At 50.2% G+C, this 27,814-nt stretch overlaps 11 protein-coding genes across 11 annotated transcripts; 6 read left to right on the top strand and 5 right to left on the bottom strand.

Moving 5' to 3' along the window:
* Window positions 1-65: 65 nt before the first annotated feature.
* On the top strand, window positions 66-2,452 carry EJ05DRAFT_476543 (putative 1,3-beta-glucanosyltransferase). Its single transcript, XM_033744057.1, has 4 exons — window positions 66-510; window positions 560-597; window positions 647-1,437; window positions 1,485-2,452. The coding sequence occupies exons 1-4, from the start codon at window positions 430-432 to the stop codon at window positions 2,183-2,185; spliced, it is 1,611 nt and encodes a 536-aa protein (XP_033600737.1). The 5' UTR covers window positions 66-429; the 3' UTR covers window positions 2,186-2,452.
* Window positions 2,453-2,971: 519 nt separating this feature from the next.
* EJ05DRAFT_439142 (uncharacterized protein) lies at window positions 2,972-4,147 on the bottom strand (the record flags this gene model as incomplete). Its single annotated transcript, XM_033741861.1, has 1 exon — window positions 2,972-4,147. One exon carries the CDS (start codon window positions 4,145-4,147, stop codon window positions 2,972-2,974), a length of 1,176 nt encoding a protein of 391 aa, XP_033600736.1.
* Window positions 4,148-5,267: 1,120 nt separating this feature from the next.
* Window positions 5,268-7,158, bottom strand: EJ05DRAFT_493142 (uncharacterized protein; the record flags this gene model as incomplete). Its single annotated transcript, XM_033746093.1, has 2 exons — window positions 5,268-5,333; window positions 5,383-7,158. 2 exons carry the CDS (start codon window positions 7,156-7,158, stop codon window positions 5,268-5,270), a joined length of 1,842 nt encoding a protein of 613 aa, XP_033600735.1.
* A 1,278-nt stretch (window positions 7,159-8,436) lies between these two features.
* Window positions 8,437-9,940, bottom strand: EJ05DRAFT_383350 (uncharacterized protein). Its single transcript, XM_033741248.1, has one exon. It carries the CDS (start codon window positions 9,805-9,807, stop codon window positions 8,449-8,451), a length of 1,359 nt encoding a protein of 452 aa, XP_033600734.1. The 5' UTR covers window positions 9,808-9,940; the 3' UTR covers window positions 8,437-8,448.
* EJ05DRAFT_476539 (ureidoglycolate hydrolase-like protein) lies at window positions 9,754-11,453 on the top strand. The gene is made up of 2 exons (XM_033744056.1): window positions 9,754-9,918; window positions 9,969-11,453. Exon 2 carries the CDS (start codon window positions 10,075-10,077, stop codon window positions 11,035-11,037), a length of 963 nt encoding a protein of 320 aa, XP_033600733.1. The 5' UTR covers window positions 9,754-9,918; window positions 9,969-10,074; the 3' UTR covers window positions 11,038-11,453.
* Window positions 11,378-13,744, bottom strand: EJ05DRAFT_476538 (uncharacterized protein). The gene is made up of 2 exons (XM_033744055.1): window positions 13,031-13,744; window positions 11,378-12,980 (listed from the first exon to the last, which is right to left on the bottom strand). The coding sequence occupies exons 1-2, from the start codon at window positions 13,556-13,558 to the stop codon at window positions 11,514-11,516; spliced, it is 1,995 nt and encodes a 664-aa protein (XP_033600732.1). The 5' UTR covers window positions 13,559-13,744; the 3' UTR covers window positions 11,378-11,513.
* A 336-nt stretch (window positions 13,745-14,080) lies between these two features.
* On the top strand, window positions 14,081-17,783 carry EJ05DRAFT_476536 (developmental protein-like protein fluG). The gene is made up of 3 exons (XM_033744054.1): window positions 14,081-15,684; window positions 15,749-17,018; window positions 17,074-17,783. Exons 1-3 carry the CDS (start codon window positions 14,566-14,568, stop codon window positions 17,301-17,303), a joined length of 2,619 nt encoding a protein of 872 aa, XP_033600731.1. The 5' UTR covers window positions 14,081-14,565; the 3' UTR covers window positions 17,304-17,783.
* Window positions 17,784-18,842: 1,059 nt separating this feature from the next.
* On the top strand, window positions 18,843-19,732 carry EJ05DRAFT_476534 (uncharacterized protein). Its single transcript, XM_033744053.1, has one exon. The coding sequence runs from the start codon at window positions 19,040-19,042 to the stop codon at window positions 19,406-19,408; it is 369 nt and encodes a 122-aa protein (XP_033600730.1). The 5' UTR covers window positions 18,843-19,039; the 3' UTR covers window positions 19,409-19,732.
* Window positions 19,733-19,798: 66 nt separating this feature from the next.
* Window positions 19,799-21,075, bottom strand: EJ05DRAFT_486322 (RLI and DUF367 domain protein; the record flags this gene model as incomplete). Its single annotated transcript, XM_033745521.1, has 2 exons — window positions 19,799-20,768; window positions 20,825-21,075. The coding sequence occupies 2 exons, from the start codon at window positions 21,073-21,075 to the stop codon at window positions 19,799-19,801; spliced, it is 1,221 nt and encodes a 406-aa protein (XP_033600729.1).
* A 183-nt stretch (window positions 21,076-21,258) lies between these two features.
* Window positions 21,259-23,906, top strand: EJ05DRAFT_452994 (ADP-ribosylation factor-binding protein-like protein GGA1). Its single transcript, XM_033742419.1, has 7 exons — window positions 21,259-21,472; window positions 21,537-21,624; window positions 21,677-21,752; window positions 21,808-22,101; window positions 22,155-22,427; window positions 22,476-23,435; window positions 23,483-23,906. Exons 1-7 carry the CDS (start codon window positions 21,406-21,408, stop codon window positions 23,684-23,686), a joined length of 1,962 nt encoding a protein of 653 aa, XP_033600728.1. The 5' UTR covers window positions 21,259-21,405; the 3' UTR covers window positions 23,687-23,906.
* A 1,192-nt stretch (window positions 23,907-25,098) lies between these two features.
* Window positions 25,099-27,721, top strand: EJ05DRAFT_486320 (uncharacterized protein; the record flags this gene model as incomplete). The annotated part of the gene is made up of 4 exons (XM_033745520.1): window positions 25,099-25,798; window positions 25,880-26,947; window positions 27,383-27,490; window positions 27,582-27,721. 4 exons carry the CDS (start codon window positions 25,099-25,101, stop codon window positions 27,719-27,721), a joined length of 2,016 nt encoding a protein of 671 aa, XP_033600727.1.
* Between the last annotated feature and the right edge of the window lie 93 nt (window positions 27,722-27,814).

Here is a 27,814-nt window from a genome sequence, read left to right as displayed (position 1 = left end):
TAAGTCCCGAGTCGGGTCGGACACCAAACATCCGAGTGAACAGCAGTGAACCTAATTAAGGTCTTCTTTGCCTCTTCGCCCCTGACGGTTAATGCTAAGCATTGTCCAAGACCTCTCTCTTCCTGCCTTCTCTCTCACCGTCGTCAATCGCTATTACTGGTCCCATTAAGATAATTATTCGATATCTGTTCTCCGCCTTGCACTTACTTGATACGTTCTAGCTGTTCTAGAACCATTTACCCTCTTTTACCCTTTTACCATACAATAACTACCGGTGCTGTTACCTGGCCACGCGTTGTGCAAAACATCGCCAGGACAACCCGTCAGAATACTGACCACCCGGCATCGCATCACATCACATCACATCGTTGCATTGCCTTCTTCGTTCTCTGTATCGCTATCAAGCCATCAATACTCGCTCCGGCGACAATGAAGAACTTTGGCGTTGCTGTTGCCGTCGCGGCTCTGGTATCCACTGCCGTAGCCGACGTACCGGCGATCGAAATCAAAGTACGCATTGACACTCCAACCCAAACTTGGCACTCACTGACCTTTACAGGGCTCCAAGTTCTTCTACAGTAACAACGGGACACAATTGTTCGCTTGTCCTTCCAACCTCTTTGTCGCTTTACTCATATGTGCACAGTTTCATGCGCGGTGTTGCTTACCAGCGTGATGTCTCAACAAACACAACTGCCGTACCAGGCGCAACCTACAGTGACCCTCTCGCGGACGTCGACAGCTGCAGGCGTGACATACCCTTCCTGACAGAGCTCCGTACCAATACAATTCGCGTATACGCTGTCGATCCCGACAATAACCATGACGAATGCATGTCGATGTTGGCAGATGCTGGCATATACGTGATTGCTGATCTGTCTCAACCCTCCGAGTCGATCAACCGCGACGACCCTTCTTGGGATGACAATCTCTACAGCCGTTATACCTCGGTCATCAGTAATCTCGCCAAGTACAATAACACACTTGGCTTCTTCGCCGGAAACGAGGTCTCGAACAACGCATCAAACACTGATGCTAGCGCCTTCGTAAAGGCTGCAGTTCGCGATTCCAAGGCCTACATCAAGAACCAAGGTTTGCGCTCCATTGGTGTCGGATACGCCACCAACGACGACAAAGAAATCCGCGAGAACCTCGCTGATTACTTCAATTGTGGAAGTGACCCTGCCGAAGCCATTGATTTTTGGGGTTACAACATCTACTCATGGTGTGGTGATTCTAGCTACGAGACTTCGGGCTACAAGGACCGCACTGAGGAGTTCGCCAACTACTCCGTCCCCGTATTCTTTGCCGAGTACGGTTGCAACGAAGTAGAGCCTCGTACTTTCACCGACGTTCCCGTTCTGTTCGGAGATGATATGGCTCAGGTCTGGTCTGGCGGCATTGTGTACATGTATTTTCAAGAAGAGAATGACTTTGGTAAGTATCTCGTCAAACCTAAACGATCATCTATTGAATTTTCACAGGCCTCGTTTCGATTGATGGAAGCTCCGTCTCTACCCTTACCGATTTCAGCGAGTACTCCAAGCAAATTGCGACTGTTGACCCCAGCGGTGTCAACTCCAACAGCTATAATCCTACAAACACTGTACCGGCAGACTGTCCGGCCGTCAACACTGCCTGGTTGGCTGAGTCGACCCCTCTACCACCGAGTGCCAATCCTGAGCTCTGCTCATGCATGACTGCATCCTTGACTTGCGCAGTTAACGCAGATACCAGCACTGAAGATTATGCTGATATCTTCGACTACATCTGTGCGAGCAGCGACTCTGCCTGTGATGGCATTGCCCATAATGCCACAACTGGCGTATATGGCGCCTATGGCATGTGCAATTCCACAGAACAGCTGTCCTTTGTCATGAACAAATATGCTGCCGCCCAAAATGGCCAATCTAATGCGTGCGACTTCGATGGCAAGGCATCCTCCAAGCGTGCTTCGTCCCAGAGCGACACATGCAAAAACCTGATGAGCCAGGCAGGTACTGACGGCACTGGCACGGTCACGAGTCAGCCCAGTGGGACGAACGGCGCTGGTGCCGGCACAGGCACGGGCGATGAGGGTTCTGCTGCTGGAGTGACACTGGCGACTTTGAACATGGGTTTCGCTTCTCTAAGCGTATACCTCACTGTCGCTGGTCTCTCGGGTGCCGCCATGGTTCTCCTGTAGAAATTTCTCGATGCCTTGTTTACATTTTTCTGTGTGCATAGCTTTGGGCTTGTGAAGTGGGCAGTCTGCCTTGGTGGTGCGGGAATGATGGTTCTATTGTTGGCTGTATCAACCAAGCCAAAAACGCGGACACTTGGTTCTATATTTGAAAGTTCGTACTATCAGGGGGCATGGGGTTGGTCGTTTGTGATGAGGTTGGCGCATGAAGAGCTTGTGTTCGGACATTTTGGTTGGATTGTGGAATGAAGAAGCCTTTGTCTTGATAGGTGGTAGTTTAATCTTTCGAATGAAGAAGTTTGACTTCCACTTTTGAAGTTCACCGTGCACGTGTGCACCGGCCGATGTGGTCGGCTATATAGCTGCAAACGAGTCTCGAATCATGCAGCGTGCACCATACCAAGTAACCTCTATTAAATCGAGCTTCAGCTACTATATACACAGTATGGGAAAAGGAAAAGTCGAAATCCGTGCTCCTAGAGATTTCTTTGGTACGTACTGCCTTGTTTCTACATACCATACTTGCCACTCCAACCCCTGATTCGTAGCCCTGATGCCCTTTTTTTGGGTGCAGGGTTATCCTATAGTTTTAGTATTTTCTATGCGAATAGGCCTGCCTGTATATCATATTTTGAGCTCGAAACGAGCAAGTTCGTCACACATGGCACTCTCACACTACGCCATGAGATGCCTCCATTCAATCGAAATGGATACATGGCGCGAGCACGAGATGCACAAAGAAGCACTTAATGACGGGAATATAAATTACAATCCTTTACTCTAAACCAGTCATACCCTCAGCTTAACAGCTCTCTTCTGCCCTGGCCGTGCGATGTGTCGTGGAGTCATCCTCGCACGCTCCTCTCTTCGCACCACGTCCCTCCTGAACCTCCCATCCGCCCTCCTAGTCTCCGTATCCGTGCCGTCACCGAACACTCTGAGACCCCTAAACTCCCAGTACGCTTCCTGGAACGCATCGGGGTTATTCTGGACATACTCCTCGCAAGTCGCGGCCTTTGTGCGGTCAGCACAGCCCTGTTCGTTCCATACCTGGCCGGCCCATGCTCCGCAGAACGTGGTGTTGATGATGATGCGCAGCTTCCGGAAATGGCTCGCATAGTCGCACTCGCCCTTGAAGAGCGCGACCGGGGTGCCGAATTCAGTTGGGTCGGGCGTTTGGCCGAGAAGCGAGGGTGGGAATGTGGATGCTTGTGAGCGCGAGAAGAACCAGGCGGAGATGCCGCTCGTGCCCCATTCAAGGACGTAGATGCCGCCTCCGTTGGCGTTGAAGGCAGTGCCATAGTTGGCTAATGGGTCAGATGGGCCGGTGCTGTTGGCCATATAGATGGAGCAGCCGACGTTCTTGCCCTGGCCCTCCGCGTTCACGTCGCAGTTGTCCGTTACAACTGTACCGGAGAATGCTTTGCCACCGCCGTTGTCGGTGGAAATGGAGCAGCCTGGTGTGGTGTGGAGAGTAACAGCATTGTTGACAGCACTGTTCACGCCTTCGACGAGGTCAATTTCGCCGTCTGTGGGCCACTCGGCATCCATGCCTAGCAGCCATAGCGCAGGCCAGGACCCATCGATAGAGTCGGGCATGTGGAGGATGTCGGCAACGAGCAGACCTGTATCGTATCCTTTTTTGCCCTCGAGACGGACAGAGGGACGCCCCTTATCCGTGACCTTTGCGGTGTAGTCGACGCCTACGAGGACGGATGATATATTGGCCTGTCCTCCAGGGACTAGGTCATCCTTAAGATAGCCAACGAGGCCTTTGCTGATAGCATCAGGTTCTGGCTGGTACTGTACGAATCCATCGGTAGGGTCTTTGTCGCTAAAGAAGTCGAAGCCAGAGAAGAAGTTTGTCCCGGCGTAATCATCGACCAATGTATAAATCGCTGCGCAATGTTGGAAATAGACGGAACTTATAAGAGCCCACGTTAATGTAGAAGCCAACGAATGCATATTGAATTAACGAATGCTCGAAAGGAACTATGCGAGAGTAAAAGCGAATGCTCGCGGGTAAGAAGATGCGCCTGACGCGAGTCGTGGAAGATGTCCAGATCTGAATACGAAAGCTGACCAGCAGTATGATAAGATGTGTACAGTGAAGGATAAGCCGTTGCGAATGGGAGCGCAGAAGGAACGAAAAAGGAGGAAGGGAAGATGCGTAGGTACTCGGAAGTTGTAGTAGTAGTGGAGTAGTAGGGATGGGAGCAATTGACACAATGTCACCTACCCAGTGTGTTGACGAACTCAGCAAACATTGAATAGGAGACAGTCTTGGGTGATAAGACACAACCTGAGATGAAGTGTGGCGGATGTCTATTGCATTGTTCGTGAACATTGTTACTGGAACACGACTGATCACCAGCATCCGCTCGGGACGTAATTGTTGACTGGGTCGTGTACAACAATCAGCCTTTACACGATGCCATGCCCTCCGATCATGATACTGCCAGTCTCAACTCATCAATATAAACAGTCAACGAAGGGCTGAGACTCGGAGAGGGTGATGGAACATGAAACATTTTGTTGCTGGCGGGCGGCATTGTGCAAGCGGTACGTAGCACTGGCGCCAATAAAATACCTTTCCCGTCTGCAACATGAAACCGCCAATGACACGTTCAACAACACATGAAAACCACAATAGAGGGCTTGCAAAAGGCACAAAATCAATGCAGAGTTGCTATGAAAACTTCGAGGCAGATGTGTACATAATTACAGCGTATCTAATGTATCCCTATCTAGCGGTACGGATGCACTGTGATGGTACTAAAGCTATGATGGACTGTCTACAGGTTCCATAATCCAAATCTGGGACGCACTTGGAGAATTGCATATATGTCAAAACCAGAAGTTTGTTAGGTATCATTGAACGCCAGCTGTGATGTACAAGCTCAAATTAAGCTGGCCATAGACTATGGGTGCTGTGGCCAGCACCAAGCGACGGCAACGCATACTGTAGGCTGATTATCCGTACAGAGCTGCTAAATACTATGCAATGTATTCACTCGGCGGACTCGCGATGATTTCTTCGGCATGCGAGCAATGGCAATCGCGTAGAACAATTCCACCAGTCCATCTACTGATTCCCTAAGTACATGTCGTATCTGCCCTCACTCTTCTTCTTTAAAACATCCTCGAAGACCTGAAAATATGTTAGCTGCATCATACGACGATAAATCTTGGTCGCTTACCTTGAGCATCTTTCTACGAGCACCCACAGCCGCAACACCTCGCTTTTCAAGGTCTTCGTCCTTCAACTCAACCATCTCCGTCCAGTGCATGCTTTTCAAATTGTCGGTATATTTGTGTAGACGGAGAGTTCTGAGCCAGCTAGGGATGTCTTCTAACAGCTGAACATCGGTTGGGTCCTCTGGCGGCTTTGAGCTGCCTCGTCGTCCACGAGGCGAGCGACCCCGTTGCATCTCGGAATGATCGGAGACATATCCTTCATATCCACCGGGTACAGCCAATCCATATTGGGAGAGATTAATTCCAGGGACATTATGGTTGTCATAGGCTGCAAGATACCCATTGTTCTGCGGAGAGGTGAGATTGACACCGGGAATGCCTCCCTGCATGGCAATTCCTGGCGAATTGGGACGGGACCGTTGCCCCTGCAAGGCAACGAGCTGCTGTGCTTGCAAGGCCGCTGCTTGCTGGGGTGACAAGATCTGACCAAGCTGGTCTCTCATGACCATACCGGCATTGGGGAAACCACCAGTATTGGGCGCCAGGCCACCTTGGCCCTCAGTGGAACGGGTACGGCGGTATTTGCGGACATCATCAAGCTGGATGCGGTTGTTGACAGTGGAGAGGGCGGCGAGTTTCATGGCTGTGGCGTTGGCAACCATGTCGGTGTGATTGCCCTGAGCTTGGAAATTTGGTACCAACGGAGTATTAACCATGGACGCCCAATTGCCACTTCCGGCATAAGGTGAAAGTATGCCAGGCATGCCTCCAACGGTTGAATCAGCCGCGCTCAATGTAGTGTTCTGAATGTTCGAGTCTCCAGAAACTCCTTGCGGACGAGGGGACCGGAGGCCGGCAGAAGGAGGTGGCTGCGCGAATTGACCCATCGGCTGCTGACTGGATGAAGATTTCGGGCGAACACCACTTTGTTGCGAATCGGTATTGCGGCCCCACGGAGATGCAGGTGGTTGAGGGAGGTTCTCTTTTCTAGTGTCTTCGGGTGCTACATTAGGAACTGCGAGAGATGAACGATCAATGACGCTGTTTCGGTTCGAGGATGGAGGTACACCAGTATGCTGTGTAAACTCGGCCTTTTGCTTCGCAATGGCAGCAGCGGCATCTGGAAACATGGAGTTGATCGTTGACGGATCAAGTTGAGAGTTGCGTTTTGCTCCTGCGCCAGGCGATGGTGGGGGGCGACCGACCACTCCTACGGAGTTACGGGAGGAATCAACATTGAGCTTGCTCATAGCATCGTTGAGCTTCTGAGACATGGGGTCTCTTTCACCAAAGTTGGCTGGCGAGAGTACACCAGACATAGGGTGACTCTTGGCCATCTGCTGAAGGACCTGTATGAAGAAGCGGATCTGTACTTGGGTGGTCTGCTGGAGAAGAGCATAAAGGGCAGCAGTTCGCTCCGCTTCGCTGAGGACTCTGAACCACTGCTCAATAGCGCTCAACTCATCCTTGAAGTCTTGGTCCAACGTTGCAGCTGCCATTTCTTCCAGTGTATCCTCGTATTGGTCAATATCTGCAATCCATTGCTGGGCAGCTCGCTCCATTTCGTCGGGATTCCCGGACTGTGTGTGACTGAAGTATACTTCGGAGGAAGGACGCAGACCACGGTTAGACAAGGGAGAGGGGCTGTAAGCACCCATATCAGCGGACGCACGCAGGGCATGATTGGCGGCGATACTTCGAGAACTAGGGAGGCGCAAGTTGGTATTGGAGGCTTCCGGAGTGCTGTTCCGGTTGCCAGCGAGGTGGCTGGCAGACATTATAGGATGAGAGCGGTATTTACGAATAAAGAGGCAGATTCTCAAGATTTTGCAGACTTGATATTCTACGGAAGAAGAGCGTCAGCTGAGAGGTAGCTAAGAAGAGTGCAACTAGCAAGCATGTAGGAGGAGGGGAAGTGCTTACAGTTGGGTAGGCTATCCGAATGGACGTCCGCAGGTATTGTGAGCCGTAGAAAGTCTCCTGCAGTTCCTGCTGGCCTCAAAGGAGCTTCTTTGGCGTAGAGAGCGAATCAAGAGACAGGGAGTTGCATTCGCAGTCTTTGTTCCGAGGCACAGGGCTTGAAAAGGTGCTGGAAACGGTGGCAGACTGTGGACGGCGCGTGGAATAGATAGCCAAAGAGGCAACAAGTCAAGTTGGAGGAGGAAAATGTGGGGAGGAAAACCTCGACGAAGGCAAGGCAAAGGGCGACAAGCAAGAAAGTAGAATGGCGAATGGTGGATGGTGATAGAGGAAAGGCGTAGAGTTGACAAGAAGCGAGAGAGGAATTAGTGAGGTGGGCCTGGGCTGGTCGTAAAGAAAGAACCTGAGGTGTCCGTGTGTGTGTGAGTGTTAAGTTAGCGGGGCGTGTTAGGTTGACCGTTGAGTTGGTGCACTGTAGATCCTACCTAGGTGGTATACTAGGGTTTGGTAGTAATACTGTAGGTAGACGTAGACCTTACAGTGCTAATTTGGTGATTAATTCACCACGACCACTCTCTATACAGTAGCTGGATTTGTTGATGTATGTTTGAGTGACGGCTAGTTGTTCGTTCATCGCGTCGACCGGCTTTGACCGGCCCTGTCTGATACTTCTCCTGTTTCGAGCGAGTCAAGTTCATGTGCGCGGGCTATTCTTAGATCCACTGTTGACGCATGAGAACTCTGTGTACCATCACTTCCGTGTCGTCGGATTTCATGACAGGTATGTCAATCAGAAACACAATGAGAACAATTAGAGCTCTGTGTCCACTACTGCAAGCCATCATAATGATGGGCGGTGAAATGCTCCTATATATCACATGTGGGATATTGAGTTCGCCATACACTATTGAGGGATGTGTCATTTCAAGAGTTCTGTCTCCAGCAACCATGTGTCCATGTTACTCAATGCTCATCGTCTCGAGTGCAGCGAGGCGCATTTGTGACAGACGAGTATGTTTCGTTGGCAGGACGCAAGTGCCGTTCATGGCTACTTCTTCTACTGTCAGGCAATCACTTACACAGACATTCTGGGTCTGGTATATATATAGGGTTGCATCTTCATAGCACCCAAGGCTCAAGAGTCACGTTTACCTTCCGAGAACGCCCATAACGGAACCGACCATGACGGCTGCCTCACGCTCCCAGCTTCCAGAAGGTGCCACATTATTTTTGCTGAGGCTACTGGCTGGAAGTTGAGATCCACGATTGACGCACTCCCGTATAGAATCCTTGACCCTGTCTCTATTTGAGCGTAACGTTCGGGCGGATACACCCCCTCGGTGCATGATCTCCTGTACGCGAGGAGAGAGGCTGGAGGCCAGAGACCTCCAAAAGAACGAAGGAAGAGACGAAGTATCCAAGCTATGAAGAAGCGAGTCTAGAAAATTGGGAACTGGAGATTCTTTCGAGTCCTGCACGATCTCTAACAGAGGATGTCGTGGTGGCCTTATGGATGCAAGTAAAGCTTCAAGGGCAACGATATTTTGACAGCGCGCAGAAACTTCAAGTAGTGTCCGGTCAAGAGTAGGGAGAGTCGCTAGAGCTCTCGCAATGGAGGCCAGGGATGACTTCAAACCTGTTTGGATGAAGTCTTCAAGAGCGCTTACTAGCAGTGTTGGTTCAAACGTCGCGACGGTAGTCGCCGAGGTGGTTGGAGACAACAGGTAGAGGCAGATTAGAGCTGAAGTTGCTCGCGACTTAGTATCTTCGGTTTGAGAAAAATTGGAGGCCGATGTTCCGTCTTGAGATGCAGTAGATGCCAACAGGGAAGACATTGAAAAAGCTCTTACGATCTCTGTCGAACGCATCACAATTTTGTTCTCTGCTATACGCACTAGATCCATCTTGAGGGTACTGATGGCAGTCACTCTGTCCAGGCCCTCTCCTTCTCCCCCTGGCATGTTTGCTTGGAATATGTATCGGAGGGAGAGCAGCGTGTTTGCAGCCCGCACCATAGCCCTGTGATCTTCTCGCCTTGTTGGTAGACCTTGAAACTCTGACATTTGGACTTCGAGCTGTCGTCCAAGCATAAGGCTACGAGCTACACCCCGGCCCATCTTGACAGCTTCACATAGTCTCTCTGCGGTGATGCGCACTTCCTCTGCCGACTCGTAACGCTCGGTCACTTCTATCTCGAGTGTTTTATATGATTGTGTCAGGCTCGCTACCTGACCTTCCACTTCGTGTAATATACGTCCGCTTGACTCGGCATGTTCTCGCGTGTGCTGCAGAAGTGGAAGCGCAAATTTTGTCGTTAACGTGTCGATATGGGTGTCTATCTCTTGTACGTCGAAGAGAACTCGGGAGAGGGGAGTTGAAAGGTCGAGTGGTGTGTCAGAAGGATTATTCGTGGCTAGAACAAGGGTATTGGCGAAAGCTGTCGCCGAGAATGAGGGACCGAGGAATGAGTCGTAGTCGATATACGACGGCTCCTCCTCTTCAGTCATACTGACTGGTCGCGTTCAGCCACACGAAGACACCGCAAAGCGCAGGATGTTCAAGGTCTTGGACAGCTCATGTTAGAGCTAATAGAGTGGACGGCTACGGGTCCTAGTCGGGTATGTCGTGCCCCTCAACACCGTCCATGAGCTTGTTTGGATGACGATAGCAAGGTTGATAGTTCTACACAAGTAGAACCTTATCTCTCTTACAATTACGTCCTCTAAATGTGATTTCTATCTAATTTGTACTGTATTCTATCACTCGACTTCATCATGCCCTCCAAAGTCCGCTCCCCGCCTCATCGCATCTCGATATCTCCCCTCACACACTCCGCGTTCGCACCCTTCGGCACTGTGATCGAGAATCCTCTAACATCGCCCTCTCCCGCGACTCTCCTACCTCAGTCTGTTCATGCAAATCAAGGCACTGCCATAAAATATCTCGATGTGACCAATCTCAACAATCACTACCCGCTGGCAGGAAGCAAGCGACCAGCAAAAGCAGTGATAAACATGTTCGTCTGCGCGCCGCGGCGACTACGTACGGCACCTGCAGCATCTACGCCTACCGAGGACGAGCTTGACGGGTTCAGTTCGCCCTCACAAGGTGAGACGGTCCAGCTCTTTGACGTCTCGATCCTCGAGCGGCATCCGTACACGCCTCAGACCTTCATCCCCATGGGCCTGCCCACAAAGTCTACATGCTCGTCCTCATCTCTACACACATACTATCTCGTAATCGTAGCTCCGACTCTACCTTCTCGCAGACAACGCTACTCCACCACTCTACCCAAACCCTACCCTTCTGCTGAGCCAGCTCACAAACCCACTCTCGTTGAACGCTTCAAACTCGGACGTCCCGCGCCCTTCACAAATGACTCCCTTCCCCCACCGTCACCAGCCATAGATATGGAACTCAATCTATCAGGTAACCCGAAAGGCCGAGGAATGCCGGACCTGGGCAACATCAAGGCGTTCATTGCGAGGGGAAACCAGGCGGTGACGTATGGGCCAGGTACGTGGCATGCACCAATGGTAGTGTTGGGGGACAAGAGTGTGGACTTTGTGGTGGTGCAGTATGCAAACGGGATTGCGAATGAGGACTGTCAGGAAGTGGTGCTGGAGCGAGTCAAAGGGGCGAGCGAAGGGGCTGTTGTGGAGGTAGATATGAGGAGCCTGGAGAAGCTGATGTCTGCGAGAGTATACGAGAATGGGAGGATCAATTCAAAGCTGTAGGATAACGCTTATTGGAAATACTGCTTGGTCACATTCGTCGGTCGTGACGTGTGTGAGCGAGGCAAAACCCGCGAACGAAAACATACCATAATCCAGAGGATCTCAGATCATGTGGTGATGCTGAGTATGTGTATGATCGGCGCATTCAACGTAGAGCGCGTTAAGGGGTGTGCTTTAAGGCACACAATGCTTTAACGTTTCTAAAGCAGGAGACCAAGTTGCACTACTGCGGCAGCATCATAGTGTAATCCAAAGTACGTGATTCTGCTCTACTACCGAACGAACTGACGGAAGTTCACGGCGGATGGTCTGATGCTACGCACCTGATCCCTCTTATAAGATAAATAGGGGTATATAAGATGATTATTGACCCACTGGACAAAAGGCGCTACACTTTGCCTAATCGGCTTATATGCATACATATAAACAGTTAAAATTCCATTGGCGCATCTCATAATCTTGATACGCACACCTCATTACTTTGCCCTTCGCTTTCTCGTCGCTCGTCCTCCTAATGCAGTGTCATCCCCAGTTGTTGACGTCTCTGCTACCAACTGCCTCTCACGTTTCCGTAAATTTGTTGGTGCAGCGATTACGGTAGAGAAATTAGAGTAGCTAGATGAATCTACAGATGTGCTCTCTTGCTCTTGAAGCAACTGCGTGGAGGGGCTGGCGACCCTGTCCCCAGCTGGAGTCTGTTGCTGATGCTGGTGTTGCTGGTGCTGGTGTTGTTGCTGCTGGTGTTGTTGCTGCTGATGTTGTTGCTGGTGTTGATGATGCTGCTGGTGCTGGTGTTGTTGCTGGTGTTGCTGGTGTTGCTGGTGTTGCTGCTGGTGCTGCTGGTGCTGCTGGTGTTGCTGCTGGTGCTGCTGGTGTTGCTGCTGGTGCTGCTGGTGTTGCTGCTGGTGCTGCTGGTGCTGCTGGTGCTGGTGTTGCTGGTGTTGCTGCTTGGTGGGACGGACTCTGTTGTTGTGCTCTAGTGACTCATGCTGAGTCTGAGGTTGAGGCTGAAGCTGAATAAATCCTTGGCTGTGCATCTGTTGTTGGGAAGTCGGCTGAATGCTCTGGACCTCGCGAGATGAGGCTGGGACTACCATTTGCGGTACGGGCGCAATTAAGGACTGAGTGAAATGCGTCGGCATACCCCGCATGTCAGACACTAAAGTCAGTCTAGGATCTAGAGGTACATCACGCTGAGTAGTCGTGTTATACTGCATTACGGCTTGTAGATTGGGATCCTGATGCATCTGTGGAGGAGCGGTTTGAGGTGTGGCAAAGTGATTCCGATAGTCCGCCTGTGTGACACCAGAAAATGTAGCTGGGGTTTGCGGCTGCTGGATTACATTCTTGGTCGGTGTCGCTTCAGCTTCAGGGCCTTTGCTCTTACGGCGACCTGAAGATTCGGGCTTCGCGGCATTTTTGGACGCATCACTGCACTCTCCACAGTTCTTGATGACAGCACTCACCGTCTCCTTAATGCGGACCCAATGATATCGTTCGGCGATTGACGCGGTTGATTTGTTGATGCCTCCGTGGTTTTGCATATGAATCTGTCTTGCAATCTCGTATTGTCTCTGAGGATCAGATATAACTTCCTTCCCTTTCAGCATCAGTCGCTCGGGCTCCGCGTTCGTGGCCGGAATAAGCTTGTAATGCGTTGCGGCGCTACGCAGGCGACTTTTCTCGGCACGGTCAGCTCCATTAGGGTATTTGCCGTGCTTTAGGTAGTATTTGATCTTGTCGAAGCGCTCTTCTGAGGCCGAATCCTCGTCCATACCGAGGTCACGCCCGTAAATGATTGCGTCGACATATTCGTCCGGATATGACTTTAGATTACCGCAGCCCTTCACGCGGCCGATTCGCTTGAAGCCAAGGGCATCCCATATGCGACATGAAGCCACGTTCGTTTCATACACGAGGTTGAAAACAGAGTATGTATACCCCTTTAGCGTGTTAGTGAAAGTCTAATAGCTTCTGTTCGAGATCGACTAACAAGCTTCGGTGCCCACTCCAGATATCCTTCGCCCATAAGTCTACCAACGCCTCTGTTTCGAGCAGCAGGAAGAACCACAAATCCACCATTACAGACGTGGCTGGATCGGCCTACATAGTTAGGTTTGATATAGAAGCTGCCCAGACAGTACTTGTCCCAATCACAACCGTTTCGGGCCATGTCGTGGACTTGGTCGTGGCTCACAATTTCACCGACGAGCATGACTGCTCCGAAGTTGCCAAACCAATATGTGCCAAAGACATCAAGGGGGAGGGGCGTAATCATGGGATATGTATCGCCTATCTCTATCTCTTTGTTGAACTGATCATTCAGATATTGCAGCAACGAGAAGGGCACTTGCTCTGGGGCAGAGAACGGGATGAGAGTTGCTGTGGTCACTCGATCTCGCAGTATAACTTGGCGTGGGACTATATGGTCGGGCAGCGGGGCACCAGGCATCTGCATCGGACTCTGTCCAGAGACACGCGCAATGACTGGGGCAGTCGGGTCATCGAGCATGGCAGGCATCTTGGAACGAATATAAAGTACTGCGGTAGATGAACATTAGCATCTTGCATAGGGCACAGCATGGTTCTGACAGTAGGGAGATGCAATACGATAGCGATTGACATGATCGCGTGAAGTCAACTGTTGTGAGGCGGTGGGTGCGCGATGCGATGGGGCAGAAATACTAAGGGGGGGAGGGGGTGCGAGGATGGAGGCAACATACATGTATTTATATTGAGGAGAGAGAACGAGGCCTGGGGAGAGGAGAGGTGAGTTTTCGAGAGCACGCTGGGAGAGGATGTGCGATGAAGTCGGTATCGAATGTGCACAGAGCCCGAGAGAGCGGGCAAACAGCAAGGTGACTGACGATGGGCTAATTGGTAGCCTTGATGCCTTGATGCCTTGATGCTGTACAGCCTGAAAGTCTTTGTGCCTTATCCGGGGGAACTTCGGGACAGCTGCATGCCACCCACTCTTGGCACGCTTGGCCGAATCAGGTGTATCATTCTCCATTGTCTCGACTATAATTATGACACCACACCATACACCATCATGATACCTATTCTTCACTTGGCATGATATCATCTGCCGCCAACTTCCTCATGAATGCCCCGTCTCTTCTGATTTTCATGCTGACTTCGTCAATGAGCATATCGTAGCCTGGGAGGCATAATCCCCGTATACACACTGTCGTTACAATCTTCGTTTGACTCCATTGTAGACAGCGAGCATGATCCTAAAGCCCTGTGCGGACAAATGTATATCGATGGAAGCACAAACTAGAAGCCGCCTGGCGACCATTAGCAGGGACGGTGGGCACCACTGCCTGGTTCTGGCCCTTGGGCTTCCTTGCCTTGAAATTGCAGCTGAGGAGACGGGTGATACGTAGGCTACCTAGCTCCATCAAAGATCTTATAGGTAGGCTATCAGACGCAGTTGAGAGGCTGAGGTCCCCATCAACTTTCCTTCTTCCTTGCAGAACATTCTCAGCACAGTATTATTATCATCGGGCCACTTCTGCTGTATATATGACGGACGTTTTATCCCGGACAGTACGCAATTGTCCGCTGATCGACAACCACGCCCACAACCTCCTCCGTCCTGAATTTCTGGACCTAGAACCATTCGAGTCTATTACTACCGAAGCTGAGGGGTCCGCTCTGAAGCATACATTCACCTCTTTGCCGCATCTGCGAGCAAGGAAGCAACTCCGACAGCTATACGGCTGCAAGCACACCGCCGACTGGGAAGACATTCTTAAAAGACGTGCTGAATTGCTTCAACATGAGCCTGATGCTTTATGGAAGAAATGTTTCCATGGAACCTATGCAATTCTGATGGATGACGGACTTGGCGCTCCTGAAAAAGTTCACCCCTTCAGTTGGCACGACCGCCTAACAGAGGCACCAACTAAACGTATTCTTCGGATTGAAGCAGTTGCTGAGCACATTATACAAGACCTTTTGTGCAATGCCAGCGAAAGGAACCTCGAGGCGCCCGAGTTTCTCATCGACACGTGGGCTCTCTTCACGGATCGCTTAGAGGCCGAGATCATGACTGCTACCAAAGATCCAGATGTTATAGCTTTCAAGTCCGTCGTATGCTACCGCACTGGTCTTGATGTTGAGCCAGACTACAATGAGTGCTTGCTGAACATCGGCAAGCCCTTTGAGCACTATATTGTACGCTGTATCCGAAAGAGAAAATTCAGGATACAAAGAAAGATTGTAAACGATTTCGTCGTCTTGAAGCTACTCGAGATCATCTCGGAACAAGCACCGTACGGCCAGCTGACGAAACCAGTACAATTCCACACAGGGCTGGGTGATGCCGACATCAGTCTGCTGAGGTCAAATCCTGCATTTCTACAACCTCTCATTGAGCAGTACCCCAACATACCATTCGTACTCCTCCATTCCGCCTATCCCTATACTCGTGAGGCTGGGTGGTTGTCCACTGTCTATAAAAATTGTTTCTTAGATCTGGGTCTGGTTTTCCCGATGGTCAGTCGAGATGGTCAGATATCCATTCTACACCAGGCCTTGGAAGTCGTTCCTGGATCGAAGTTGCTGTATTCGACCGACGGACATTGGTTCCCAGAGACTTTTTGGCTAGCGAACATGCAATTTCGTGAGGCTTTGGAGGTGGTACGAACCTTGACCCGAATCGAAGTAATATACAATCAGACTCTCTACTGACGGCATTGTACAGGTCTTGCTCGCTAATGTAAATTCAGGACTTTTAGACATTTTCGAAGCTATAACCTTGGCTATGGATATCCTGTTCAACAACAGTAATACTTTATATGACCTTCAATACCAAGTAGACCTTCAGGATCGCGTAAGAAGCCTGCCACAAGCACTAACGCTACAACCAAAGCTGCGCAAGGAGAGTTTTAGAGTCAACATAATGGACAGGTTTCTCAAGAAACACGCCAGCATTAAGTTTGTCTACGTCCAATGGCTAGATTATATGGGCACGATGCGAATGCGGGTCCTTCCCGTCGCTTCGTTCGAACATCTTGTTAGATCTGATGGCAGGATCGGCATCTCACTGGGTCATACTGGAACGCTGCAGAACGATGAGATGACCCCAACTGTCAATAAGATTGACCAGATATATGTTGAGCCTGACCTATCTACGTTGCGCCGCTGTCATAACAAAGACCCACTATCCGCAGCTATGGTTCTTGGTTTCTGGCGAGATTGTGACGGTAACCCCGTCAAGAAATGCCCTCGGACTGGCTTACAAACGATCGTGGACAGTCTATCAGTCAGATATGCAATAAGTCTATTCATCAGCTTTAAGATAGAGGCCACATTGCTCAGGCGTACCAATGACGCAAACGACCCGTTCGAACCGATCACAACAACTCATGCCTGGAGTACGCTGTCCTCTGAGCAGTGGCTTGCGATACCTCTCCTCGCCGAGATCGCGGAGAATCTGTCCGATCTTGACATCGGAGTGCAACAATTCCACGCTAAGGCTGGTCGAGGTCAATTCGAGTTTGTGCTTGAGCCTTTGCCCCCCCTGGCAGCCATCGATGCTTTGATCCAGGCCCGCCTTGTGATACATCAGATCGCATCTACACACAACCTACGAGCCACTCTCTATCCGTCGCCTCTTCCTGGTATCAGGACCGCAGCACATGCGCATATCTCCATGACGCCGACATATGATGAACTACGATTCTGGGTCGGCGGTGTTCTGAATCATATAGATGCCCTATGCGCAATTACAATGCCTGAGGAAGTCAGCTACCGTCGAGCCGTGGATAATCAATGGACTGGTGGTACCTGGGTGTCATGGGGTACCCAGAATTGTGAAACCCCGCTTCGACGTGTGGACAAGGGTAGATGGGAAGTCAGATGCATAGACGGTATGGCGAACATGTATCTGGCAGTATCAGCCATACTCGGAGCTGGCTTGCTTGGCCTGATGTATGCCCAGTCTACAGAGGACCTGCCACGAGACTGTTCTAGTGAGTTTCGCTAGGGTCATCCTGCAATATTCCCTAAACTGACTGCCAATTGCAGGTAATCCGAGTCAATTGTCGGCTGAGCAACTTAAAAGTTACAACATTCATAAAAAGATGCCAGTGGACATTCGTGAGGCCCACAGAGCTCTCGAGGACGATACAGACCTGAGAGAGGCTTTGCCAGCGCCATTCACCGCAGACTATCTGGCAATGAAGAAGGTCGAGCTGAAGCTCCTCGCTGATATGACTGAAGAGAACAGAAGAGTATGGATGATCGAGCGCTACTAGCAGCGGCTAGTGTTGGGCCCTGAGACCATCAAGTACACGGGTGCTTATACAGCAGTTGACACATTGATGCTCAATGAAGACCCTAAATCTCCTATTCGTTGTGACTGCGATTCAAACCATATTTGATTGCATTGAAATCTATTTGCTGCAGGGGAAGTACAGAAAAACATTGCGTTCTTGACTCATTCATAATCGAACTAATCTCTTGCTCCATCACAACTAATACTCTCTGATTCAGAACGATCCAGCCGTTTCACAGCGCTGGATTCACACCTGTAAACGAAATAGGGCACCAGACAGAGAGTAAAGACGGTCCAGAATGTCTGCCTCGGTCTATTGATGGACTGTTATGGAGGAACCCAGGTCCAAGTTGCAGGCAGCCTAAAGGTTTGTAGGACGCCCGACAACAGCCCCTATATGCCTATGAAGTACTCCAAGACATGATCATTCTATTCAGTTTGACATGACGCGACATATTCCATTTCTTCAATTAGCTAGAAGTCTCATCTTGCAGCATAGTTGTGATACTGAGTGCTTATTTGACGCATAGCGACCTTATCATATCCAGGTCAGGTCTCATTTCAAACCCCATCGTTACTTACAGCAAATCAGTCCATTGAAGCTTCAATGCTAATCAGAGATATGGTCTGGCCATTGAAGACGGGAAGTGAACATAGCATTGGACATAGGCTCCAAGCGCCGTGTTGCTAAAGTCAAGCTCAATTAAGCAATAGTCAGTCGACATGGCGCTTGAGCATGCAGGATCTAAAGTTGTCTGGTGACCAGCACAAACGCCCCGGTGTTCGCTGTGAGTGTCATTGAGACGGTTGGGTGGTTTTTATGGCAAGCTTGTGATAATCACAAGCCATTGGCACAATTGCCTGGTGCTCGTTTCTCCATGCATTTTCTATACATTTGGTTCTAGTGCCCCTGTTCCTGAGTAGAAATAATGGAATAGCTCTGAAATATATTGTCCTGAGCGGTTGATCAATCGTGTTCGGGTATTACAAGCTTTGGGGTTGAGACAGTGACTCTCGGTGTACTCCTCGGTAAGGTCCTAGTTGTGCAGCAGAATGGAACTTCAAGAGTGGTATGCAGCATGTGGTTCCTATTGTTCAGAGGGAAAGCAACTAATATAACGTCATTCAGGCTAAGTCCAGAAATGATGTGAATATCTAAACATCAGAGAAAGGTCTGGCCGGGTGACTATTCGCGTGCGGTTGGTAAACCATGCTGGATGCAGAATCCGGGGAAACCCTTGGGCGAACTAAATACGCCTCTCGCACGTGTCGACTAATGGGACCACGAGGACTACACTGTTCGGTAGAACTGTAAATGGTCAAATGCATGCATAGACTACTTCTCGCGTCAAAATTTAGGTTGGCTCGTCGTTATGATCGCAACATGGGACGTCTAGACTTTCAGCTTCCACAGCAACTTCAATCGAGCCATCAGACCAACACAGCTCGATAGTGCAAAGGCGCCTGCAGCCATAGCTATGGCTGCATATATCGCTAGCATCCCAGCTTGCATTGCCTCATTCACTTTGTATCATGACAATATTGGCTTAGCCTGCTCGGCCATATCACCATCAGTAGCAGCATGTGGTTTTGGAAAAAGCGATATAAAACGCTCGAGATCCTTTCCGTAGAAGAACAGTATCCAGCAAATACCTTCCAGATAACTTTCCAGACATAATACTCAAGCGGGCTCCTAGTCAACAAACGAAACTCAAAATGAAGTTCGCAACTGTGCTCTCCCTCGGCCTTGTCGGCACTGCTTTTGCCTTTCCCAGCACTCCCGTCAAGCGCGAGGCATCCCTTGTGCAGCGGGACTATCCTACCATATCTTCTGCAATCGCTGATATCCAGAGCAAGACATCTGCCCTGGATACTCAGGTCAAGAACTACCAGACAACCGCCAACAGCGCCGCGGTCCAGTCTGCATCCGACAACGTCCTCGCTTCAATCAACAACGGCAATAGCAAGATTGCCGCCGGCACCAGTGTCACTCTGGCAGAAGCTTACCAGATTGGGAACCAGGTCGATGGCTTGACAAAGGTATATCAACTCACCATACATAGGAGATGGGAGAATTGCGGCTAACCGGGACATAAAGGTTGTCAACGGGACCGTCGACGACGCGATCGCGAAGAAGGCAACATTTGTCAAGAACAAGGATGGCGGCAAAGTGTACAAGGCATTCAATGACCAGAAAGCCGCTGCCACCAAGCTGGGAGCGACCATAAAATCCAAGGTGCCTGATTCGGCGAAGAACCTGGCCGACCAGAAAACTAAGGCCATCGTTGATGCGCTCAACCGTGGTGTTTCTGCTTTCCAGGATCAAGCCAATGCTTAGAGTATTTGTCTTGTGTCTGTCTCTGATGACAGTGGACATCTGGTCTAGGAATCATCACAGGAACGAGCTGAGGAGATTGGTGGACGTGTGGTTCGGATGGGTTTAAAGACCAAGCTTGAGATCTATGTTCTATGTATTTAGGTACGAGTTCTAAATCCAGGTGTATCGACCATAGTACGCATGAATGTTGCGGTTTTCGATTGGTTCTGTGCTTTGAGCCTTTGCTTGGCGGTGATGCCGGCTCGATCAGTGACTGGGGTTGCCTTCATTATGTTGTCAAATTCGTCGTCATCGTCTCCCCCGGACCCTGCGTCTTCATCCTCATCCTCGTCCTCATTCCCGGTCCCGGCCTCATAGTTTTTGGTAGTAGTATGTATTGGTTGTAATATGCGCTCCGGCCTGTGTCCGCTGTCCGCGCCCGGGTTTGTAAAAGGCTTGGCCGCCAGGACCCGACGCCGGAGCTCGGCCATCTCTTCTTCGTCCTCCGAATCTGAAGGGGGTAGCCCGTACGGATCTGTTTGGTCATCCTCCTCCCCATCACTTTCCTCTGCGTCGTTATCGTTGTTCTTGCTCTTCTTGTTACCAACTTCCTCGCCGTCGACGTCATCATCATCATCGACATCATCATCTGACTCCAAAGGTGCCCTTCGATTCATATTTCCACCACTCCATTCATCTCCTCCAGCATTCGCAGCTTTGTCAGCCCGGCTTTCTGAATACTCCCTCTCGATCTTTTCGAGCCATACCTCCTCGGTCTTCTTAATTTCATCCTCATTCTCGCATGCTGCGTATCTTTTAAGTAGTTGAGAATTGATGTCCAAGAACGCCTCTCCATATGAGAAGGTCGAAAGGACATGTTCTGCCCAGTCTGCGTGTCCACATATATAGAAACACGCTGCTAGCGCTTCGACACAGTTGAGTCGCCACGGGCGGCCATAGTTTGTAGGGTTGGCAGCGATGAGATATGGTAGTAGACGCTCGCATTTACCACCGATGCGACCAAATGGAACCTCCTCGATGCGGTTCCATGAGGCCTCAACAACGGCAGCGCCGTATTGCTCCAGAAGGTCCTTGTCTGCTCGTGATACAACTGTCTTGCCCTTGGGTCTAGATTATGCGATTAGCGTTGTATTAGACGAGCGGCGTATCATAGTCCAGCTCACGATATCACTACGCCAGCGTGCTTTTGACCAACATGTAGCTCGCGCATCAGTCCGAGTCGCATTAGCCGCTTCCCTGAACAGCGCTTCTGGTCGCAATGGCCCAGATCCCAACATGCCGCCTTGTAGGGTGGTCTTGAGCTTTGCCCCTCGTCATCATTTCCGTTGTCGCGGGGCGGAATCCTTGAACGGGGTGCGTTATTGTATCTGCGGCCACTGCGGGGATTGAAGTTGTCCTTCTTATGTCGGACCATTGTACGTTGATATGACAATTTAGGATAGTTGATGGGATAGAGGTGCGAAATGTCTAGATATATAGATCACAGACGAAAATACGTTGTTTCGAATGCAAATATCGTCGATGAGGTTTGGTGATAATTTAGATGAATTGTATGGAGGATGCATGCCCGGCCCCGCCTCAGCCACACCTGCGACTAAGCCGTCACAACCCCACTGGCCCAGGCAAACCAGCTTTCACTCGCAATTCGCAGTGGAAACATAATCAAGCTCGAGGACGACGATAAATCTGGCTTCAGAGCCTTGATATCATCCGGGATTTCACCGTGGAGGCAGCATCAGCACGAATGGCCGCCAGGGACCGCTTCGGCGGTTTCGGTGAGCCTGCGACTACTCCTCTCCAGCGGTATATCTGTATGTTTAGAGTGGTCATCTATTGATGCTATCGGAATGTTACAGGGTACTGATATGGCTATAGTAAATGCCTGCGACCCTCAGAACTTCGAACCGAACCTTGCGCTCAACCTCGAAATTGCGGACACGATCAATGCGAAGAAAGGCAATGCGTATAGTCTACCCTCGGCCGCTGTAAGGACACATAACTCACTGCATGAGCAGGCCCCGGGAAGCTGCAGTTGCCATTGTGCACTATATTAACCACCGAAACCCTAATGTCTCTATGCTGGCGCTCAACGTAAGCTTCCCAGGATGTAAGGCATCGCATATCAGGTACTAAATATCTGTCCTAGCTACTTGACATCTGCGTAAAGAATTGCGGATACCCATTCCATCTCCAAATTAGCACCAAAGAGTTTCTCAATGAACTGGTGAGGCGGTTTCCTGAGCGGCCGCCGATGCATGCGACTCGTAGTCAACAAAAGATACTGGAGTTGATAGAAGAATGGCGGCAGACTATATGCCAGACCTCGCGGTACAAAGAGGACCTGGGCTTCATTCGGGACATGCACCGACTTCTCAGCTACAAGGGATACGCATTTCCGGCCGTAAGACGTGAAGATGCTGCGGTCTTAAATCCCAGCGATGTATGTTTGGTGCCTTGAGATTGGTAAATCCAGAAAACTGACGGATGCAACAGAATCTTCGGTCTGCAGAGGAAATGGAAGAAGAAGAGAAAGCTGCTCAATCTGCGAAGTTACAGGAACTTATTCGAAGAGGAGGGCCTCACGATTTACAGGAAGCTAATAAGCTTATGAAAGTAATGGCTGGATTCGACACACGAAATAAGACAGACTACAGGGCGAAGGCAGCTGAGGAAGTTGGGAAAATTCAACAGAAGGCAAAGCTACTAGAGGAGATGCTACAAGGCTACAAGCCAGGAGACGAGATTAAAGAAGGAGACGTCTTCCAGGTCAGTCTATTGCATAGACCTAGCGATGTTGTACACTGACGGAATCAGGAATTGGCAAGTGCGCTACAAAATGCTCATCCCAAGATTAAGAAGATGTGTGAGGAGGAATCAGAAGATCAAGAGGCTGTTGCCAAGCTTCTGGAAATTAATGACAGTATTAATCGGACAATAGAGAGATACCGACTGATCAAAAAGGGCGATATCGAAGCCGCTTCAAGAATCCCCAAGGGTACATTGGGGACAAGTGGAGCTGGGGTCCAGAAGGGTCCTGACAATGAGTTATCTTTGATTGACTTCGGTGGTCCTGATGATATAGCCCCGACTGAAGATAACTCTACCGCGGCACCGCCTGCTCCACCCCCGAAAGGGAACGCCCTTGAAGACGACCTGCTTGGCTTGTCCATTGGCGGAGGAGGGACTTACGGTCAAACTGGTGGGATCTCCTTGGGAATGAGTACCAATAATGGAGCAGCAAATCCAACCTCATCATTCCAACAGCAAACATATCAGCCATCTCAGTCACAGGCGAACCACGGCCCCCCAATCGGTTTCATGAGTAATGGCGCTGCGTCTCAGACCTTTACAGCTTCACAACCTTTCTTTCCAACGCAGAATCAACAGATACCAACAACGCAGCACGTTTCCAAAGCGTCTGATCCCTTCGCTGCACTCACATCACCAAGTACACGACAGTCGTCTCCATTCCAGTTCCATCAATCGGCCACTCCTATACCTCAGACAGCTAACAGCAACTCCCTGCTTGACATCGACACCGGAGCTGCATTAACACAGACGCAACCAACGCCCGCAGCAGGGACAGACGATGAGTGGACATTTTCATCCGCGCTCCCAGATACTTCATCGGAGATTGTTGTGACGAGTACCAGTGTGAATATTACGTTTCACGTGTCTCGCCAATCTGATGATGTGATTCTAATCAATTCACGAGCATCAAACAATACACCCCAGCCTGTATCGGACTTCACGTTCCAGCTTGCCGTAACAAAGGTATGTTAGCAAGAACTTATAAAACAATATCAGCTAAAAGGATGCAGGGGTATACACTAAAGCTCGAGCCGCAATCGTCACGAATGCTCAGTCCTTCACAAAGTAATGGAATAACACAAACCATTCGTTTGCATGGCGTCGAACAGGGTAGAGGAAATGCAGTCAAGATTCGCTGGAAAGTGAGCTACCTTGTGGGTGGTGTACAAAGGAAGGATGAATCGGGCGAGATATCGAATTTGGGTGTAGCATGAAGTGAGTGCGTGCTCTAGCGATAAGAGGCTTGGAGCTATATGTTGTCAGGCCACGAGCAATGGAAGAGACATTTTAAGCATGGCATGACAAAATACTTGGCCAGTAGACAGACTGTTGTGATTTTCAGAGGCGACCAGGACAGTCTTAAATGTCCTAAACTCCACTTGAACTGTGTGTACCTGAATCTTGAGGCATCAAGCTAGTATATCCCAACAGGGTTAAAGGGTCTTGGCGCCCGCACTTTCAATTTCGCTCGCGGGCGTGGATGCAAGCGAAACGTCGAACGTCGAATTCAAAGCTACATCTACATTCGCCAAATCGACAACCACAACCGTCGCCATGGCCAGTATGTGCAGCAAATCGAAAGTTCTCACCACAGTTCTAACGAATATAGAATCAAAGAACTCATCTCAACACAATCAGTCCAAGAAGGCTCACCGTAACGGGTATGCAGCGCCCTTGAAGAATTACAGCGCGCCGGCAGTCATACGACTGACATTATCTATGCAGTATCAAGAAGCCAATTACCCATCGCTATCCTTCGCTTAAGGGAACTGACCCCAAGTTCCGAAGAAACCACAGACATGCTCTTCATGGCACCATGAAGGCTCTTGTATGTCCTTCCACTTGGCAGCAACACAAGAACACAGACTAACAAGCTCGCTCAACAGAAGGAGGCTAAGGAAGGCAAACGCGACGCGGTTTAAGAGGTCTCATGGTAAACATTGAGGGGAGTGCACATTATATGGGTTGAGCAGCGATGATTGGCGTCATTAGGCATAACCACTATCAGTGAAGATTCACTATGAAAGTTTGCAAGTATTCACAAGCAACTGGAAGGCCTTCTAGACCAGTGCCATTCCGCGTCTATTCAATGAGACCCTTGGAAATGACAACTCCAGATTCGATGGTGACAAGCTGACGTGATGCTGGTAGATGAGATAGGTGCTCAGCTAAATAGGACCTCAAAGTGACGGCATTCTGTGTACAGCACCGAGTTATTCTCTATGTTCGGTGACTGAAGGAGTAATTATGCCAATAGCGAACGCCTTCGTATTACCAAACACCTCACCTGGTTCAAACCACCAGGTAGTCGTGCATGAAACGTTAGGAAACATGTAAAAACACTGTATGTAAGTATAATCCCACATGTTATGCATTTCCATACTCTTGTCTCTGCGCAACCGTATTATAGTGAACTACTAGTTCACCATCCCAATCAAGTGAACAAACCCCGCCCTTGAGGTGACTTTTCTTGCTCTATCATGCTTTCATTTCGCCGATTTCTTCTCCGTGGCCTGACTTGCTCTTTCCTTTCCGTCTCCCTCTCGATCTGGCAGTTGCACTAAAGAGCTTCTACCATTCGTGATACGCATGCCTACGCTCCTCGTGGATACGATAGCGTGACATTATGGCCGATCAGCTACGACGACTGGTAAAGAATCCAACTCGCAACAAGCATCCTACCCAGCCTCAGGATGGCGACAAAGTCAGCGATTCCGGCTCTTCATTCAGTCCTGCATTCTCGCCTCTCCCCGCCCCTCCACGCGTACGACCGACATTTGGCAGCCGCCTCTCAAGCATGCTTGGGAGCAAGAATGACAGCGCTCCTAATAACTCATTCGCGGAGGATCTCAATTTTTCGTTCTCGCCGCCTGTAGATGAGTTTGCAAGAATCGACCCTATGGACCTGATTGAGGATATCATGTCCATACTTTTCACAGAAATCTCAAAGCCATTGTCACCCAAATACAACGGCTCCTTGTTCAAGATTTTTGAATCATTCCGGAACATGAAGGTGGAGAATGATAAATTTAAAGCTCTGATCGCGGAACTGCAAACCCAGCTCAAGGAGTCGAATCGGCTAAGACAAGTGGCCGAGAACCAGTACGCAGAAGAAGAAGATGGATTCAAGAGAGAAATCAAGCGTTTGGAGCTCATTATTTGCAATGGACCTCAAGCTGGAGGTATATCCGGGGTCATGCACGCTCGCCAAAACAGTGTCATCGATCGAACACGGAAGCACAGATACTTGGCACTTGAAGCTGAAACATTGCCCTTTGGAGAAGATGATTCCTGCGACAGTAGTCAGGACAGGAAGGGTCGACAAAGTAAGTACGGGGTGCTGTCGACACTGGCGCTGCTAGACAGGAGCACTTGCGATCCAGGCAGCGTCGCTAATACAGGTATAGCATCAGTGCGGGGATCTCACGCATCCGTTGCAGGTGAGGTAGAACTATCTCGTCGATTCTCAACATTCAGAGCTCCTGCCGACCCTACATTCATCGTCGGAACACTACCAACTTATAAGTCCACTAATCCACTCGTGGAACTGGACCAGGTACATCTACTCGAAAAGGCTGTGAACAAGGCCGATGATGACGGATTCAGTTCCGACGGTGACTTGCTCCCGGACGAGATTGCCGAACGTAATCTAGACATGACTCCGCAGCAGGCTCAGTTGGCGGAAAAGTTAGCCATCAGTGAGCTTGCATCGCTTATAGCCCGACGGAAAGATCTGCCAGTAGATCAGATCATCTCCACCATGCTTGAGTTTCTCGAAAACGGGGTATTGGGCAGTGAGAATGGGAACGCGGATGTCGCCAAAACATTTCGAGGATCAGGCGGCAGATATGACAATCGGTCCACCAGCAGTTTTCAGACGCAACGCAGTCGGCCATTCTCGTTTATCGCAGGGGATGATGATAATGGCTTGCATGCGCGCCCGCATCGCGTGAGCGGACCAGGATGGCTGGTTCCAAATGCACGGCGCACTCCAACCATCTCGGAACACCCAGGCCCTGTGCAGGAAGAGACGATTGAAGCTCCTTCTTTGAGCCCAGGGAGGCCTCTTCTTATATCGGAAAAGTCCAAGATGCCCAGTCCTGCCGGTACGAGCCACACCAGCTCCCGAAGAGCGAGCCCCGGATCTTCCCCTGCACAGACGTCTAGTTCCATGAACTCTTTCAGCAGACAAGAATCATACCAAAGTTCAATCAAGAGCACTGTAACGACGATGCGTCATGGATCTACGAACGAGTCGAGAAGAAGCTCGAATAGCGGACACAGTGACTTGAGCTATACTCGCCTTCCAGAGAAACGTGCTAATCTGACAGGCAATGCCGCCGCGCTGGCTGCAGCTCGAGCGGCCGGTAGAAGCAGTAGTGGCGGGGCCAATGGCAAGCACAAGGACAAGCATGGTGAGAATCAGCAGCCGCCAAGAAGCGAGCAGCCACGGCACAAGCACCGAAGCAGCATTAGTAGGTATGAAACACTGTATTCCGCATCACTGATGGACGATGAGAGTGAAGAGCACATGCAAGATTGAAGACGGTGAAGTTCTGACACGCGAAAACATGGCAGGGTTGTGGAAAAGTTGCGACGACGATATAGCGACAACAACGAAGTGAAAGTTGATGCTGGGGCGGATGATGGGGGAGAAGCAAAGTCAGAGCACTCGAAATGATTGTGTCTGGATGGAGCGAAGCGTCCGTATGGGGGGCGAAGTATTGGATGAAAGCTGGGAGTTTCCTGAAAGGTTTGTGAGTGCCGAAGGAATATTCGTGGGGTGAAACGAAAGAGGCATTATAAGCAGGGACACGTTATACAACGAGGGTTCACTGTGTGGTGTTCGGGGACCAAGGATGGCCAATTTAGTGAGCAGGCGTGTAGTGTGTCAATAATTGCCATGACAGCTTCCATTAAGGCAGGCGACTCGATGGGGAAATATGATTACGAGCGCGAAGAAGTGGATCTTGACTCGTACCTGATGCTGCCTGACTGTGACGCCACATTTGCCACCGGTATGTTACCATCCACCGCAAGGACGGCGGGTATCATGACAAGTCAGGCCAAGGACAGGGTGTGCAACAGTATAGAGCTCTAGAGTCATAGCTGCATCGAACATTCGAAGCCGACAAGGAGTACGCGTCCCTGAGAGAAGAAAGAAAGACAACGATGAAAGATCTACACTGCTACCCAGGCCTAGACCTGTGGATGTTAAGTCGGAGCGACCTGAATGGATGGATAGGTAGAAGAGAAGGAGATTGCGCCACAGGAGTTTGCCACCTACTCATGCACTAGCCACAGAACACGTACGCCACACTCACACACACATATCCGCGCTA

Source organism: Pseudovirgaria hyperparasitica (assembly GCF_010093815.1).
Source record: "Pseudovirgaria hyperparasitica strain CBS 121739 unplaced genomic scaffold EJ05scaffold_8, whole genome shotgun sequence".
Classification (NCBI taxonomy): domain Eukaryota; kingdom Fungi; phylum Ascomycota; class Dothideomycetes; order Acrospermales; family Acrospermaceae; genus Pseudovirgaria; species Pseudovirgaria hyperparasitica.
Note: the sequence above shows the minus strand (reverse complement) of the source record. Positions and strands in the feature narration are given on the sequence as shown.